This window comes from Leucopleurus acutus, assembly GCF_964270905.1.
Source record: "Leucopleurus acutus genome assembly, chromosome: 2".
NCBI lineage: Eukaryota > Metazoa > Chordata > Mammalia > Artiodactyla > Delphinidae > Leucopleurus > Leucopleurus acutus.
Window position 1 is genome coordinate 154,486,142 of NC_139143.1, and position 18,789 is coordinate 154,504,930.

The following is an 18,789-nucleotide window of genomic DNA, read 5'->3' on the forward strand; positions in this document are numbered from 1 at the left end:
TTCAACATCATTAGTCAACAGGGAAATGCAAATCAAAACCATAATAAGATACCACTTCATACCCAATACCATGCCCACAATCAAAACGTCAGATGCTAACAAGTGTTAACAAGGATGTGGAAAAATCAGAACCCTCATGTACTCAGGTACGAATACAAAATAGTACAGCCACTATGGAAAGCAGTCTGGCATTTCTTCAAAACTTTAAACATAGGGTTATCATTTGACCCAACAAATCCACTCCTACGTATAGATCCAAGAAAAATGAAAACATACGTCCACACAAAAACTTAAACATGAATGTTCATAGCAGTATTACATCAAATATACATCAACAGATGAACAGATAAACAAAATGTGGTATATCTTTTCAGTGGAATATTATTTGGCCGTAAAAAGTAATGAAGTACTGATACATGCTACAACATAGATGAACCTTGAAAACTTTATGCAAAGTGAAAGAAGTCAGATACAAAAGACCGCATATTATAGGACTCCATGCATATGAAATGTCCGGAATAAGCAATCTATAGAGACAGAAATTAGATTCATGGTTGTTTAGGACTGTAGGAACGGGTGAGGTGTTCTGAAACAGATTGTGGTGATGGTTACATCACTCTGAATGTACTAAAAAGAACTGAATGGTATCCCGTAAGTGGGTGGATTACTTGATACATGAATTATATCTCAATAAAGCTGTTACCAAAAAGCAATCACCCAAGGTATATTCTGCCAGAGCTACAGGCCCATAGGATTGGATTTAAAGCTGCCTGGGGTGGGGTCTGAGCATCAGTGGTTTTAAAGCCCGCCCCCCAGGTGGTTCCAATATGTAGCCAAGGTTGAGAACCACTGGTCCAGGGGAACCAATACCTCCCATTTCCTGAAAGTCCACAAGCTGCCTTACCTTCACTACCTCGTGCCGTCTTTACAACCATATCCCACAGACGTGACAGGTGCAACAGTCTTTTATCCATAACTCTGAAATCCAAGAAGCTCTGAAAAAGGAGAACTCTTCCATAAATTGGCAGAAATTCATTTGGCGTCAAAAAACCCGAGCTGAACCTACATGAAGCTATTTATGGTCTTTATTAATCCTACTTAATGTGAATATCCATACATTTCACTGCAGAAATCATCACCTGTTTGCTTACAGGCCGCTCTCCTTACCCTGCTGGGGGTGTTTAATAAAGCATAATGTACACAACAGCACTTTCTAAAACGCTGAAAAATTCCAAACTCCAAACCAGATCTGGACCCAAGCATGTCAGATAAGGGACGGTGGACCTATACGTGTTCCCATTTTACAGAGAGAGGAAACTGAGTCTGAAAAAGGCAAAACAACCTGTGTGAAGTCCCAGATAGAGGACTCCTACCTGAATCCTTCCTTGCAGCCAGGAAGACCCTCGGTCCCTTGCCTGCATCCTTCCCTGCTCTCCTTCTTGGCCCACGGACACGTGGGGACTCCTGTTTGCCCAGACATGTGGGCGTCTGCTGCTCCAGGCCCATCTCCAGCCAGCTCCTGGCAGGGCCTCGCCCACCACACGAGGGGCCTGCCCCGCCCGAGCAGGAGCTGGAGCCGGAGCCTGCTTTGTAATTTGCTCTGCCAGCCCGCCCTCCCAGCTGCAAACGGAAAATCCGAGAAGGTGGTCTGCTTTTCTGGCAGATGTCAGCCGCAGCCGGCCAGGGACAGGGTAGCTGCTAGGTTGGAAACACATTTTAGTGGAATTAGCAGAAAGGAAAAATGTTAATTCTGCAACAATGAGACCCTGCCGGCAAGAAAGAAACAGAGAAGACAACAGATTGAGGGTTGCTCCTTCCATGCTTCTTCACCCACCAGTGGCATTTGTTAATGTAATTAATGACAATAATTTCAGAACCAAAACCAAGGCGCCAAGAGATGGTGTGAATTGCCTGAGGTCACACAGCAAGGACACAGCTAAGCAGGACTGGACCCAGCTCCTCCTGATTCTGAAGATCAGCTCTTTTCCCCCACCCCACACACAGAGGGTCTTTTTAGCCAAAAGTCTGTAAAGAAGCTGAACCACTTCTTTCCTCAAGTCAGAGTTATTCAGGGCAAGCAGTAGGGCAGCTTCAATTCAGTTTCCTGCCTTCCCTCCCCTTTTGTATTGGGACTGCCCCCCAGGCCATGTACTCCTCTGCAGCTTGTCTCTCAAGAAGCTTCAGAGATGGGTTAATTAGCCCATTTCACAGATGAGAAGACTGAGGCCTGCAGCACGAAAGTAGTTGCACCAGGCCACAACCCAGGTCTTCCTCCTCTCTGTGTGATCCTCTGTGTGGCTCTTAGCTGGATGCCAGTTTTCTGCAACTCCACAGTGGAGAAAAGCCTACTCTGGGAGAACCAAGATCCCTTTCTTTTTGTGGACAGAGGGACAGCCTAAGACCATAGGAGTCACGGGAGGGCACTGCTGTACATGGACTCACTCATCACTCATTCGTTCAAACACCCTGGACACACCCTTCTCTGAGCTCCAGCTAGACACTAGAGACACAGCAGAGGATCAAAAACATTCCCTGACTCCTGGGAGCTCAGAATCTACGTGAACAACCTGCAAACCCACCGTTCCATACCCAGTCCGGTGCAAGTTGCAGTGGTTCATCTAAGACCCAGAGGAAACCCAGAAGGAGCCCCCCAGGCTGCCAGCAGGAGTCAGGGAAGGCTTCACAGAGAAGGAAGCATTTGAGCTGAGAGTTGAGGGATGAGTTGACGTTGGTCAGGTGCACAAGCTGGAGAGAGGCTGCCCAGGCCCAGGACACAGCATGTGCCACAGCCCAGAGGCGGGAGAGGTGATGGGGACCCCTAGGCAGATTGTGGTGTCCAGAGCATAGAGTGAAACCCTGGGCCCAAGACAGAACCAAAGTCTGGGGACCATCTCCTCCCTCATTTGGCCATAGAGAGTCATGGCCACAAGGACCTTCCAGGAGGGGCAGGTTTTGAGGGGGTGGCTGTTCATTCTAGGGCACCAACATCCTAAGTAAATGGCCCCACCAAGGAGAAGACCCAACCCTGAGCCCCGAAGTCTGGGCAGCCTCTGTGGCTTTGGACCAGCCAGTGACGACTTCTCTTGGTCATTAATCGCAGCATGTGCTAATGTTTGATAAATTGCCCAACAGTTGCATTAGCTAATTAACTCCCCGAACAAAACCAGAGAGTTCATCTGTTTTTATAAGACGCCCAAGAGCATCCTGGGAACAGGCACGGTGGTCGTGAATAAAAGAGAAACATTCATTTATGGTAATTGGTTTCAGCTCCTCACTTGGCTGCTTGTCCTGACCTAAATGTATCCAGTTGTTCCCTCTGCCTTGCTCTGGTTTGGGGGTCACTCCTAATGGTTTAATTCAACAAAAAATGTCTGCCATTTCCTGTACCCTCTGTCTTTTTTCACCCTCCTCCCAAACGGTTTTCTTGCAAGCAGCCTCTCTGCAAGTCCCTCCCGGAGCTGTTTCCTTCTCAGGGAACAAAGTCAAGATTGTTGACAGAGAAAAAAGGTCTTAACTCCAGGCCAAGAAAAGAAGGTGGGGGAGGGGATAAATGAAGGTCATAATCATTTGTTTGTCTTCCACCCGGACTTCACAAAGCAGGTTTTGTCCAAGGCCGGTGGTCAGGGACTCTGACACAGAACATGGCCCTGGTGACCAGGGGCAATTTATGGGAGGGAATGAACACAAGTCCTCATTCATGGAGCCGCCTCGGAGGAAGTGACTGAGGAGGCACACTCGCGCGGGCAGCCGGGCCCTCCCTGGTCCCTCCTGCGGGCCTGAGGCTGTGGAGGGACAGGGAGAGGCTGGCGGGGTGCTGTGAGTTTTGGCCAAACTTCAAAACCCAAGTGCGGCCCTGCCTTCCTCTGGACGGCTTTTTTTTCCCCCCCAGTCCTGGGCACAGATTATCTCCCCACAGGGCAGTGCCTAGAGACCGTATGGGAGTGGCCGTCCCTCCAACCAACTGGGGGCTCTCCATCCCTCAGGTGGATGCCGGGAGTCTCTGCTAGCCTTTGGGACCCAGGGATGAGAGCAGCAGGAGGGTGGGGGCGGGCCGGGGCCGGGGAGAGGATCTGGAATACATTGCGCCATCAGCAGAAACAGCTTGTAAACTTGGTTGGGGTGCATCTGGTAGAAAGGCGTTGTATAAATATTAGATCATTATCAGCGTATTGTGTTTCCAACTTGGGCGGAGGAGGGGCTGGCGGGCCCCAGATGCCTTTCGTCAAGAAGACAAGGATGGCTTCAAGGAGTCCTCGGAAGGTTGCCGCCTGCCCTCGGGCAGTCCTCAGGTTCAGGGCTCAGATCCTGGGGAGGGCGGAGTGACCGCCAGCCTAGCCTGCCCAGGCTCTTCCCGGGAAGGACGCTGAGCATCGGGCTGGAAGGGAACGGGGCTCACTGGGTGGGTGGAACAGAGAAGGCCAGTTGGTCCAGGCCAGCAAGGGACACTTTGTCTCGCTGTGTGACCCTGTCCTTCTCTGTGGGTCCCTGTCTCCATCTGAATGGCCACGAGGGGAGCCGATTTTATGACATTTGTGAATACCTACTCGGGGCCACCTTGTGCTAGGCACAGGGGACACGGAGGTAGATACAGCACCGTGGTGGGGAGCTCAGCAACCTCAGGGCCCTTCCAGGCTGGAAGGCAGGGATGGGGCATCCTTGATTGTAGAGCGCATTCCCGCTGACCTAGAGCACTGAGCAGCATCACTTCCCAATGCCTGTACACCCTGGGACCTGAGGGAGCGTGTGCCAGCCCATCGCAAGCAGCAGTCTGTGGGGAGCAGGGCCTGAACAGTGCCACCTGCAACATCAAATCACTGTCACACCATCTTCAGCATCAGCATCGTCAATCAAAACCTGCCCCTCCTGGAAGGTCCTTGTGGCCATGACTCTCTATGGCCAACTGAGGGAGGAGATGGTCCCCAGACTTTGGTTCTGTCTTGGGCCCAGGGTTTCACTCTATGCTCTGGACACCACAATCTGCCTAGGGGTCCCCATCACCTCTCCCGCCTCTGGGCTGTGGCACATGCTGTGTCCTGGGCCTGGGCAGCCTCTCTCCAGCTTGTGCACCTGACCAACGTCAACTCATCCCTCAACTCTCAGCTCAAATGCTTCCTTCTCTGTGAAGCCTTCCCTGACTCCTGCTGGCAGCCTGGGGGGCTCCTTCTGGGTTTCCTCTGGGTCTTAGATGAGCCACTGCAACTTGCACCGGACTGGGTATGGAACGGTGGGTTTGCAGGTTGTTCACGTAGATTCTGAGCTCCCAGGAGTCGGGGACTGTTTGATCCTCTGCTGTATTTCTAGTGCCCAGCTGCAGCTCAGAGAAGGGTGTGTCCAGGGTTTCTGAACAAATGAAGGAAGGAACGAACGTCATCATCATCGTCATCGTCCCAATGGCTACCCTTTGTTTTGCACATCCTCGATGTTAAACCAAACACTTTATTCTCAGAGCAATCTATGAGGCTGACTCTGTCAGTGCCCATTTCACAGCTGAGAAAACAAAGGCAAGGTCATACAGCCAGTAAGGCGTTCCAACCCAAGTCTGTTTGTCTCCAACACAGTCACAAGAAGCTTTTCTGTCAGCAGGCATCACAAAGTGCAAGGGAGCCTGGGAGCCAGCTCTGCTCGTGGCTCAAGGAGAACTTCTAGAAGAGGCCCTTTTGAGCTAAGACCTGCAGGATGAGTGGGAATTCGACAAGGAGGCCCGCTGCAGGCCTTGTTCCCTCCCCTCTCCAAGAAGCCTTGCTGACTCCCCAGCCCCTCCCACTTCCCATCTCTGAGGGCTAGAGAACTTCCAGCCAGCTGTCCTGTGCCGCTTCCCACAGCCTGGGCCTTAGAGTCTGGCCCCCTCCCCATGTGATCACGTGCAATCCCCTCAGCAACTCTGTAAGGTGACGTCATAATGCAGCGGTGACGTTATAATGCACCGACAGGAAACTAAAGCCCAGAAGGGGCGTGGCTTGCCCCAAGCCTCACAGCCGGTTAGGGGCAAGACTCAAACTCGGCTTCATAATGGTAATATCAGACCCATTCGGGAGCTTGAGTATGCTCCAACGACAGCACTGGGCACCGAGGAAGAAGATTCTAGAGCTGCCTCTGCTGTGCTGCCTCATCTGCGGCCTCGAGCAGGTCTCCTCTCCCAAGACCCCAGCCTGCCCTCTCTAGAGAAGGAGAGTCACTGAAGGGGAATCGGACTTCGTGGTGTCTGAGGTGCCTGGGAATTGACATCATCTTGTCCCTGCTCAGCCCTGCCAAACTGCAGTGCCGAACATTAGCGCCTCCATTTGGCAGGTGGGGAAACTGAGGCCCTGGGGGATAACATGACCAGAGCACCAGAACATGCCCAGAAGAGGAAGCCCAGGTGTGGCAAGGACTGGACCCTGAGCCCTGAGGGGCAGGGAGGGTGCCGGGTTTAGTGTGGAGCAGTGCAGAGGGATCGGGGATAGAGTGTCTGCCTGAGATCTGGACAAGGCACCCCTGTGGCAGAGGGAGCAGGTGGACAGATGGCCAGACGCTGAGGGTCAGACAAAGTTCAGTAGCATCAAGTCTAAGTCACAGATGATCTCCCTGCCGGGTGTTGTCTGGCTCTGTCTTGCATACCTCCAGTGGCATAAAGCTCACTACCTCTCAGTACCGCTCATCTGATGGTTGTTGGACTGTTCTGATTTTAGTTCATTCAGAGGGAGCATTTTCTATGAAGAAGCAACAAGGAACATCTATGTGAAGAGGCTGGGAGCCACAGGAAGGCACTGGAAGCTGTGAACCTCATCACAGAGAGCTTAGGCTTGTCTGACACCCAGTGACTATCATGAAATCGGCACTCCCAGGGTCCCCTCCCTTTGGGCAGTAACCGCAGACACGTATGCAGCACTTGACGGTTTACATTTGTCCAAATGCATCCTCCTAACCAGCTTGCCAGGTGGCCAGGCAGGAATGACCAGGCAGCCAAGGCGGAGGAGAAGTAGGGGTCCAGAGAAGGGGAGGGCCTGCTCCGCCCAGGTTGCTCAGCCAGCGAGAGGCCATGCCAGGACCAGACTCCGCTCTCCGCTGCCCCGGTGCTGCTGCCACAGTGCTGAGAAGCCACCCATGTAGGGTGCCTGCCACAAAGAACATTCTGGGCCACTTCCAAATTTGGAGTGGGGCACCCCTGAGCCCCTTGGAATTCCAGGCTCTGCTATTTTTAGGCCGATCAGCTGTTCCACCCCTGCTCCCCTACCCTAGGCCCCCCAAGCAGATTTCCCAAGCAATCAAATCCATGTGTCGCCAGTTCCGGGCCCGGTGCTTTGCGAAGTGAGCACTGGATGCTCTGACGCCACCAAAGGGTGCAGGCCCCGCCCAGGCTGGAACAGTTCTGCTTTTCCTGATGGGCCGGACCCAGAATTGCCTGCCTCGCTAGCTCGTGGGGCCAGACTCTAGATACCCCAAAGCCCTTCCACGCCTCCCAGGAACCTCCAGAAACTAGCCTACTGGACAGAGAAGCTGACTGAGAACCACAGAGAGGTGCGGACACGTGCTGATGTCGTGGCCCAGGTTCTCCCAGGCCCCACAAAGCCCATCTAATTGCTTCCCGCCTGAGCTGAGCTGGGAAGGACCGGTGGAGGCTTCTGCTCTTCCTGCTTCCGCAGATCGTGGCCTGGTGCCGAGAGAGTAACACAGTCCCACACAGACCCGGAATCAAATCCCTGCTCAGCCACTTGTAGCTATAAGACCTCGAGCCAGGGCCTGCACCCCACCGAGTCCATCCCCTCATCTCTGTATCGTAGATAATAACAGGACCTCGTCCACATCATGGTTGTGAGGTTTCAACGACAACATGCATGTAAAAGGCTTCACACAGGATGCAGAAGGGGGCTGGCATCCTGGACATTTTTATCTATTATTACTTCTTAATGACGTAAAGAGAGGGGCAGAGGTCTTGTTGAATTATCACAAAAAGGGGAGGGAGGAGGCAAGTTTGTTCCTGGAGCTTTGCAGGTGGAGGAGAATCGACATGATCACCGTCGCCCTCAGCACTGTCCCTTGTCTTGTCCTTGTCTGAAGCCCCGCTCCCTGGCAGTACAGTCCTTAGGGACTCAGGCTGTGCCCACTCCTGCAGCCCCAGCTGCCCGGACCACTAACTCTTCCCTGGACCTCAGCTCCCCAGTTCAATGTGGGCAGGAACCTCGGCCCCAACCTACCCACAGCCCCACAGGATCAGGTATACAGCAGGCATTCCAGAACCGCAGAACACTGGACTTCTGGAAGGGCACAGAGAAGGTGAAAGGTCGCAGGCTTTGTAATACTACAGAGCTGGTTTCAATCTCAGCCCCACCACTTCCTAGCTACGTGACTTCCAGCATGTCCCTTAATCTCTCTGGGACTCTGTCTCCTTATCTGTAAAATGGGGGTGAGAATAGCACCTATGAGGATAGCTGTGCAGGTTAAAGAAAGCAGACATGAGGGCCTTCATAAACATGAAGATCTGCGTCCCAGGCAGTCAACTCAATGGCTTTGAGGACCATAGCAACCCCACAAGCAAATGGAAACGTGAAGAGGAAAGGGCTCCTCCAAGGTCACACAGAGAATGTCAAACTAAGACCCAAGAATAAGTGGAGCTTTTCCACACGCAATGAGCAGAACCTACAACAAATGCAATAAAAGAAAAATACCGGAGGGACTTCCCTGGTGGCACAGTGGTTAAGAATCCACCTGCCAATGCAGGGGACACGGATTCGAGCCCTGGTCCAGGAAGATCCCACATGCCTCAGAGCAACTAAGCCTGTGCACCACAACTACTGAGCCTGCGCTCTAGAGCCCATGAGCCACAACTACTGAGCCCACGTGCCATAACTACTGAAGCCCTTGCGCCTAGAGCCCGTGCTCTGCAACAAGAGAAGCCACCGCAATGAGAAGCCCATGCACCACAACGAAGAGTAGCCCCACTTGCTGCAACTAGAGAAAGCCCGAGGACAGGCTTTTTATAAATTTGTAGGTAAATTTATAAAAAGGAAAAAAATATTTCTAAGAAAAATACTGGAGGCTTCTCCATGATCCAAAAAGGTCCAAAGAGGCCAATCGGGGAAGAAGGCTTTCTGGGCAGGCTGTACACACAGAGTCCCCGGGACAGCATCTGCACAGCCAGGGCCCACTGCCCATGGCCAGCGCACATGCAGCGCCAACGTGTCAGGACTTAACCACAGCCCCCGCCATGAGAACCAGCCACCTCCCTCTACCAGACACCGCTAATTCTTCCAATGTGGCTGAGAGCTAATGAGACTCTTAGGGAGGGAGTGGGGAGGAATGCGACCACCTCTGCTGACAGCCTGCCCATCAAGGACACTCTCCTGGCGGGGACCTGGCCCCTGGGCCCAGAGAGGCTGTGCGGCCAGCTCACAGCTCCCAGTGACATGTTGCAGGCACTGGGGGGATGCCTGACCCCTGTCACTCAGAGGGGCGCTGGGAACCGCCACAGCGGGCCAGAACCAGGAAAGGATGGGCCAGCCCAGCCAGCCAGCAGAGGTCTGGTGACTCTGAAGTAGGCCTGAGCAGGAAAATAACAAACTCCCCACCGTCCAATCCCCACCCAACCCCAGTGTCCGGACAGCGCAGCCGATGGGCCTTGGTACAGCAGGGCTAGCTGGGCTGGCTGGGCAGGTTTGGGGAGGAAAAGATGGACAGGGAGGTCAGTGATTCAGAGCTGACGGCCCAGGTGGCAGGTCTCCACGGGCAGCTCCCCAGTGAGTGAGACCATGTGGATCACTAACTGGCGTGAGAAGATCAGACTCCTGTTTCAAGGCTGTCCCTCCATCCTCCTCTCCTCCATCCCCCTCCTTCATCTCTTCCCCCTCCCCCATCCCCCCACCCCCACGCCCACCGCCCCATGCCTGCTGTGTAATCCTGGGTTGGAGGCAATCTCTCTGGATCTCTGAAGAGGGAGCGAGAATAAGATTAAGATCCCAAAGGGAAGAAGGTATCAGAGGCAAATATTTGCCATGCGGGCTCTTTACTCTGGTTCCAACTGTCCCAGAAAGCTGAGGATGAATTACGATTTGAGTTGGGCTCAACAGCTGTGAACGCAGAGAGCAATCACTGATGCTGAGGGCTGGGTAATGCTGAGGACGCTCAGATGGATCAGCTGTAGTCATCACGTTTCAGGACCTCCCTGTCCAGCTAAGGACTCGTGACGAAAGGGACCGACATTGTCCAGGAAGAAATAGGGAGGGGAAGTCAGTTTCCACAAGGGAAGGGACCTGTAGGAGACGGCAGTTGAACCAGACCATAAAAGGTATGGTCATTCTCTTGTGCATGGCGTATAGCAGGGGCACAAAGGATGCATGGATGGGTAGATGGGCGGGAGGGATGGTGAATGGGGGAGTGGATGGAGGATGGATGGATGGATGAATGGATAAATGAGTGGAAGGATGGATAGAAGGAAGGAAAGATGATGGATAGATGGATGGATGGATGGATGTTGGATAGTCAGGTGAATGAGCAGATGTGAGAACAAAGTATTGCTTCGTTCAATTTATACTTACAACAAGCCTCCCAGGTATAAGGATGGAAGTGGCAGCCCCTTGCTCCGAGGCTGAGAGAGGGAAAGCGACTTGTTTAAGATGACAGAGTAAATTAGTGGCAAAGCCAAGACCAGAATTCAAGGCTCCTGCCTCCTATCCAGTACTCTTTCCACCCCATCACACCCACTTATTCTCTTCTCCTATTCCCCTCCTCCTCCACATAAATATTTGTGTAAAGAAGAAAGAAAAGGAGGAGAGAGGAGGGAGGGAGAGAGAGGGGGAGGCAGGGAACCATCATGATTTTGTGCTAAAGGTCCTGAGTTCTGGCTCGGGTCTTGGGCAAGTCATTGCATTTGTCTTGGCCTTTTTCGCGGGTAAAATGGGCTGTGAACATCTCCTTAGGTCACAGGCAGGAAAAGTGTTGTGAAAGCAGGAAAAGCCCCTACAGATGGGAGGGGAGGGAAGGGAGTCACTTTTTTCATGGCTCTTCACAGACTGAGCAGTGCCCCCTGGCTTCCAAACAGAAGTGAGTCCAAGGGCCAGGTCAGAAGAACAACCCCATTGACTCCCAGACCCCCACATCAGCGTGGAAGCTGAGAGGCTGGGGGTAGGGGGATGGGGTGTCAGATGAATAAGAATAAACACACTGGGCTCTGAGCTCTGAGGCAGCGAGGAGAGCAGGCAGAGCTGAGCAGACACCACCAGCTCGCAGCTGCCCAGGTCAGCAAGTGGGGCAGAGCAGGAAGTGTCCACAGCAGCAAGAAAGCTTCCACCCCGCAACTGCCCCATTTCTAGGTGACTTCTACGCTCATTCACTCATTCATTCATTCATTTCCTGAGGGAAGGAAAGGGAGTGTCCAGGTACTGAACAGGTGTCACGGGCAGACCTAGCACGAGATTTTGACAAAGGCTTTCCTATCCGATGCTCACCACGTAGCAGTGCCCGGAAACGGCAATGATGGGTATCCCCGTTGCTAAGGAGATGCTCTGGCCTTCGAGTCCAGAAGCTCAGCTTCAAGTTGCCCTTTTGGACACTGCCCAGTCCTTTACGCTCTCTCTCTGGGCCTCAATTCCTTCGCCTGCGAAATAAGGAGAAGAATGTTTCTTCTGCCTGCGATGGGCAGTTATCAGCATGAGGTGGTGCGAGCCCAGCCACTGCCCCCCAGACGAGGCCCCATTGCCCAGGCAGAGCAGGAGGTGCCTGGGTGGGCCCCACACAGAGAGGCCTTCCCTGCCCCGGGGTGAGTGGAGTCGAAGCAAGCGTCCCCGGGCCTGTGAGGGTCCGGAGGGCATGGCCTGTTCACTGGAGCGTGGAGATATGAAGGCACCAGTTCCACTTTGTGCATCTGAGTACAGTGATGCTTGCCCCAGAGTTGCAGTGGACCCACCCTCCGCTCCTATCGCTCTTCCTCTCCTCATAATGACACGGTGGTTTGAGTGTGGACGCTGGAGCCAAGTGCCTGGGGTAGAATCCAGACTTTGCCCCTTCTTAGCTGTGTGACCCCAAGCAAGTTGCCTAATCTCTCTGTGCCTCAATCTCTTAATGTGTAAAATGGGGATAATGACGGGGCCTGCCTCATAGAGCCGTCACAAGGATTCGATGACCTTACATGTGCAAAGGGCCTGGAGCAGCACCCCGCACAAAGGATGTACCACGTAAGGATTTGCTATTAATAAAAATATCACCGAGCTTCCCCCTTGATATGAAGTCCTCCAGGAAGCTTTCCGGACCCCACAGGCTGCTTATACTTCTCCTCTTAGCCCCCACAGGCTACTGTGCTTCCCCCTAGCAAGGCTTTTATTCTCCTATAGTTAGGCTTATTCTTGGCCCCATTTTACAGAAAAGGAAACTGAGGCCCATAGAGGTTAAGTCATTTGTCGCCCTGCCCTGATCTTCCATCCTTGGCTCAGACACCTCCAATAACAGGAAACTCCTTCCCACCCAGCCTGGGGAGGCGGTACCATCTGAGCTGCGTTTTGCAGGATAAGAGTTAACCAGGAGAAAGCTGGGAGCGGGAAAGGCACTGCAGGCAGAGATTCCGCGTGATGAAGCCATGGAGGTGAGAAACACCCTTGTGTGGGAGGAACTTCTAGCAGCTGCTAGTGCTGGAGCACAAAGTGGGGCAGGGGGCTAGCCGGGGACTGGGATGCAGAGGTGGGCTCCACCACATCACAGGGGCCTTGAATCCCAGGCTCAGATGTGATGCTACAGCAACGGGGAAGCCATTAGACCATTTCAGCAGACATGGAAATGGCCAGATTTCTATTTGGGGCCCTCCGTGAGCTATCAACACCATGCAAAGCTAGCTGTTATGGCTAATAACAGTTTATCACCTGAGCCACAATTGCCATTTTCACGTCTATTTCCCGCTAGATCAAGAAGCCAACGAGGGCAGGACCTGTGTGTCCTGTATCGCTGTGCTTGGCACAGAGCGGACACTCGGAAGATGCTGTCGAATTAATTAATTAAAATGAAGCACATGATGCCAACTACCGTGAACTGTTTTGCGGAAGAAAAACTTTGGCATCAGGAAGCCTTCAATGCAAACCCTGATGCCAGCTCTTCCTGCAGAATGGCCCTGGCAAGCTGAGTTACATCTCCGAGTGTCCTCCTCAAAATAAGTTCAATAATTCCTTCCCCACACTGTAGAGCACAGCGGTTAAAAGCAAGGGCTTTAGAGATTGCATTCTCAGGCTTGAACCCTTGGTTCTGCCACTTACTAGCTGTGTGGTCCTGGGTTTTTATTTCCCTCTCTGTGCTTCAATTTCCATCCCTTTAAAATAGTGATGGTGTGACCTGTATCATGGGGTTAGTGTGGGCATTCTGTAAAATCATGGGTGTCATCAATAAACATTTTTTTAGAAAGATTCCTTCCTCCCCGGTTATGGTGCCGTTCCAGACACAATGCCCAGCACACACAAAGCCCCTCAGTAAATAACAGCTAAAAGGAAAGCGTGAAGATCCTTGGGCACAAAGCGCCAGAACTGCTGCCTGGTACAGACGTCAGCAAGCGGGAGGGAGAGTGTCAGGGGGCAGAATTTTAAATCTGAGCATCTGGACTTGAATCCTGGCCCTGCTCTTTCCCAGCTGTGCAACCTTAGGGAAGTAAATTAACCCCTCTCGTTTCCTCATCTGCTCAATCTAAGTATTAACAATAATACCAACCTCAAGGACTTGTCGCATGCACTGAAGGAGATCACGGATGTGAAAGTGCTTCATGTATACAAATGTGGGTGACGATTATTATTATCGTGACAGCTCATAAAACCCGGGTGGAGCTTCCTGTTATAAACTAGCTCTCCCTTACTCCGCCCGCAGACCAGGCGCTGGCTCAGTGCTTTGTTCTGGGCATAGCTGGAGGGGCCAACTGGGCTGGGGCAGAGGCCAGGGCCGGCTCCCCGCTCCCACCATCTGCACCGCGGGGTCGGCCCATCTGTCCAGCAGTGGGCACACATGTGGCCTCATCTGAGGGTGTAGGGTCGTTGGGGTCAAGCAGGAGAAAATTGGGGGCAGATGAGGGGAAGGTTCCAGCTTATTTTTAGAAAAGGGGGAAAGAGGGGAAGACAGGAAGGCCCTTGTTCCTCGGCATTTCCACCATGTGGATGGCAGGCGGGAGGGCAGGCAGGCAGGGTTGGAGACAAAGATGCGTCTGCTCCTGGGGCTGCTGCCACGGCTGTTGCAGGACCTCAGAGGACTGTCGGCGCGGCGTTCTCACTCGCAGCCCTGCCCACGGGAACCCTTCAGGACCCTGAAGGAGACCGCACCATCCAGAGGGGCTGAGCCCGCAGGGCCCATCTGCGCTTTGGGAAGGATCCTCCAACTGCACTGTCAAGGATAGCTCGTGGGGGGGAGTCTGGTGCCAGGGAGGCCAGTGGGCACTCCCAGCACAGGGCCTGGCACACAGTAGACCCACGAAAGGTGCAAGTCCTCTCCTCCTGGCCCTCCCTAAGGTTCTGAGGTCCTGGCACCTCTCCAGGTTAACCTGCCTTGTGTCCCAAGGGGCAGCACAGTGGAGTGAATAAGACGGTGACTCTGGAGCCAGATCACTGGAATGTGAATCCCGGCTCTTCCACTTTCTGGCTGTGTAACTTAGGGCCAGTGGCTTAATCTCTCTGTGCCTCAGTTTTTTTGTCAGTAAGATGGATATAGCCGAGGTTCATACTGCATAGGTTTGTGGTGAAAATAAAGTAATATGTGTTAAACACGGAGAGCAGTCAGCTCGTACTCGGCGTCCACGGCTGTTACCGTCAGCCTACAGTAGGGCATGCACATCTGGGGTGGCCTGGTCTCCAGGAAGGAGTGAGCTGAGCGTGCACCGGGCTCTCCAGCAGGACCCCTCAATGGGGGAGAGGCAACCAGACTGTGGTGGGCTTGGTGTCAGAGCACAGGCTGGGCCGGGCCAGGGGAGGCGGCAGGCCTGCCCCGCGGCAGTGGGCCAGCCCAAGGCTGGAGGTCGGCAGACACCACCGTGGCTCCCATGGGTGTTTTTGAACAGAGCCCAAAAATGACAGGAATTTTCCAAATCGCCTGTTTTTCCACTCTCAGGGCTCCCAGCTCCCCACGCTCAGATCTAACTCTGAATAGAACTTTGAAATATGTCAAGAACAAGAGGGTGAAAGACCCCAGAGAAGACTGTTAATCCCAAGTCCAGGTGGCGGCACGCTGGCCAGAGCTGCCCGTGGAAAAGGATGAGAGAGGATGCACGTGTGGGAGGTGTGTCCTCATACCTGGACACGAGAGCTGATGTGCACGTCAAGCGGCTATGAGTGTTGGTGCGTGCGAGCGTCTGTGCACCTGATCGCACACTCGGGTCAGCGTGCGCATGCCTGCATCTACCATGGTTGGGTTCCCATGGGAACAGCTGCCCGGCTACAAGACGCACGAGAAATGGCATGGGTCAAGCATTTACCAGTCTGACACACAGTAGGTGTTCATTACCTGTACTCCCCATGTCCACTCCTCTATGCATGTAAATGCAGGGAGCACACCTGCCCACGTGTCTGCTTTGCCTGTGTGTGACAGAGGCGCCTTGGCAGTCACTGGACCTGGGGCAAGACGGGAAAGAGAACTGAGGCCTGCCCTGCTTCAGTCTACCCGGTCCTGGGCAGGAAGACCTGCCCCAAGGCATGAGATTCCCACGACGTCAGGGGACTAGGTGAGGCGTGGGGGTTTGCATAAGCGCATCCAGACCACCAGCTCAGCCCCAGCCGAGGTACCCTCAGATGGGCAGCAGGCTCAGCATCCCAAGAGACTGGAGAGCCCTGGGAGGCCACCCACAGCGGCCCAGGGGCATGGACCTGCCTGGGGCCCCACAGGTCCAGGGCTGGGACTGAAACCAGGTGTCTTGATGAAGAGCACAGACTTAGAAACCTGACAGGCCAGGGTCTGAACTGTGGTTCCCTCTTTGACTAGCTGGGTGACCTTGGGCAAGTCATTTCACCACTCCTAGTCTGTTTCCTCAGCGGGAAGTGAGTATTCTAAACCCCAGGGGTCAGTGCTGGGCTTGATGATCAGGCCCCTGACTCCCACTCCAGTGCTCTGGTTGGGTCCAAAGGAACCTCCCTCCCCTCAGGGGGCAGCTGAAGGCTAAGGGACAGGGTCCCAGGTGCCCCCCAGGAGACTTTCTTCTCTAGGTCACCCTGAGAGGGTGAGAGGGATCCAGAGCCCTGTCTTGGGAAGTTAGTGACCGAGCCTCTAGCCCCTGCCTGGCCTTAAGCAAGTGTCTGCTCCTCTCTGGGCCTCAGTTTCCCTACCTCTACCAGGAGGGGTAGCTAGGGGATCTCTTGGGAGCCTCCCCATTCCAAAGACCCCTGGCTCCACAGGAGAAGGTAATTGGGAGCAGCTGCCTCGAGAGCGAGCGTGGGAGCATTGGGGAGGGGGTCTCGAGGCTTCCCCAGCCGCCGGACACTGCCCCGTGGTTTATGTCAAATTGTCAGCCCCAATCCTGCTTTCCCCCTGGGCAGGGCCGCCTTCAGTGGGCCTCAGGAGAGGTGGCCTGTCCAGCCGCCGTGTTTACAGTGCTCAGACGCCGCCGGGAACCTGATCTGGGCAGACCAGGGTGGGCCGCCCCACGGGACCCAAGCCGCGTCCACACTCATTTCCCGGAGACTGAACATGGCCTGCCCGCCCGCCTTGCGGAGTCCAGCTGCCCGGCCACCCGCCCACGGAGGGCCCAGCTTCTTGCAGGCAAGCGCCATGGACAACTGCAGAACGCACAAGGGCCCGGGAGCCAGAGCAGGGCTGAGGGGAGGGGGGTGCAGAGGGAGAGAGGAAGCGGCGTCCCCCTTCCAGACAGGTTCATGCTGTGTCCCCCCAGGCAAGTGTGCTCTCTGCCCCCCTGCCCAGGTGTGTTTACCCTACCGACTTGCTGATGGACTAGCTCTTCCCCACACCCAGTCACCTGGGTCAGAGTCGGCACGCTACAGCCCACGGGCCAAATCCGGCACCGCCCGTGAGTGGAGATTGTCTTTTACATTTTTTTTTTCTTTTTTAAACTGCTTTATTAACTTCACAATATATAAAGAACATCTCTCCATGCAATAGGTAAAACTCTCCTGCTGACAGAAACTTACAGATTGGGTCAGAAACACAACATTCAATTAGAAGCTGGTAACAGGAGATCCACAAGAAACAAGTAACACCAAAAGGTTTACAACAAAGGTACGTCACAAACATGTAAGTTTAGGAAGCAGGTGTGTCTCCCTACTAACTTCAGGGAAAACATCAGGTTTCAGGCATAAGGCAAAACTCATCATGACGGTCACGGTGAGGGGGGTCAGTGCTAACCGCCCGCAGACTATGACTCAACTGCTTTTCCCTCAGCTTTTCCATCAGCTGCCTCCCCTCCTCCCCAACCCTTTCCATATTCTCTTCTCTCATCCTTGCCTGTGGCTCTTCAAGCCTCTGAGTCATGTCCCATCTGCACTGCAGGACGGGCTGCCTAACACGGAACCACCTACGATTTCCTCTAGGTACACAATATTCACCAGCTTCCAAAGGGAGGGCGGAAGGCTCTCCTTTATTAGCATCTCGCCCCTTTTCATCAGTGTTTTCATTCTCCTGGTTGGCATTTTCCATGTAGGGATTTCTTACTGCTTGTTCCTCTTTGGACACCATCGCTCCTGGGCCCATCCTCGCTGTCTCCGGCTCCTCCTGATTTTTGCCGCAAGTGCGCCGCGCGACACTCCCACTCGCAGAGCTGCTGCCCCCGCGCCTCGTACTCTTGGGGGCCGACCCCGGCCTGCACTCCCTCAGGGCCACCGGGAGCAGGGACCGCCGAGAAGGGAGCGAGCGACGGCCGGGTCTAACACGAGCGCGGGACATGCGCGAGTTGGCGCGGGCCGGTTACGTGTGCCCTCTTTTACATTTTTTAATGGTTGGGGAAAAAAATCAAAAGAAGAATATTTTAAGACACATGAAAATTACATGAAATTCCAATTTGTGTCCATAAATGAGGTTTTAGTGGAACACAGCGCGTTGTTCATGTGCGTATGCCTGTGCTTGCTTTCTCCCTGCAATGGCAGAGTTACACAGTTGTGAAGGAGGCCGTGTGGCCGGCAGAGCTGAGATTATTTACTATATGGCGCTCCACACAAAACACTTGCCCACCTCTGATCTGAATCATTCGTGAGTGGCAAGTATAAACCTCAGGTGTCAATCTCGGGAACCAGCCTGGGAGTAAAGGGGGCAAGAAACGTCACTTTCTTTGTTTCCTATAACCTAATTTCTTACCCCACGTTTCTGGGGTCAGTCCACGTTTCGGGGATCACATGACGTCAAGCTGCGGGGTGGGGGCAAGGCATTGGCCCACACTGATTGCATCTGAGGCCCCCCCGACATGACCCTGCATGTCTGGCCACCTCCAGGGCACTGTGTCCTGGCTGCACCCCACAGCCCTTCCTCCTGAGGCTCTTACCACCTCCCAGCAAAGCCGCTTAGGACATACAGGACTGGCTGTGCTTCTCCTCTACTCCCCTTTATGTTTCTTCAAGATACTCTGTTGATCCCTCTTCTCCCCTTTACTTCGTCTGTAAACTCTCTCAATTCCACAAGCTCAGAGACTTGGAGAACAAAGGCCAGGAAGGCTTGCAGGCCTTCTGTGTTCTGCCTGTCACATACCTCCCCTGGGGCAATGAGCACAGGGAGGAAGAGGAGATCCCAGGGGAAGAGCAGGGAGACATAGACGGGAACTCCAATCCAGCCAGACATGCATTCATTCACTGCTCTATCCCACTACCCAAACACGCACCCATTCATTCCCCCCCTCACTCAGGCCATTAGTCATCCTTTGTGGAAGAG

The 18,789-nt window shown here is 53.8% G+C and overlaps 1 protein-coding gene across 1 annotated transcript; it reads right to left on the reverse strand.

Moving 5' to 3' along the window:
• Positions 1-17,214: 17,214 nt before the first annotated feature.
• On the reverse strand, positions 17,215-17,610 carry LOC309974719 (protein BEX1-like; the record flags this gene model as incomplete). The annotated part of the gene is made up of 1 exon (XM_082859424.1): positions 17,215-17,610. Exon 1 carries the CDS (start codon positions 17,605-17,607, stop codon positions 17,215-17,217), a length of 393 nt encoding a protein of 130 aa, XP_082715550.1. The 5' UTR covers positions 17,608-17,610.
• Between the last annotated feature and the right edge of the window lie 1,179 nt (positions 17,611-18,789).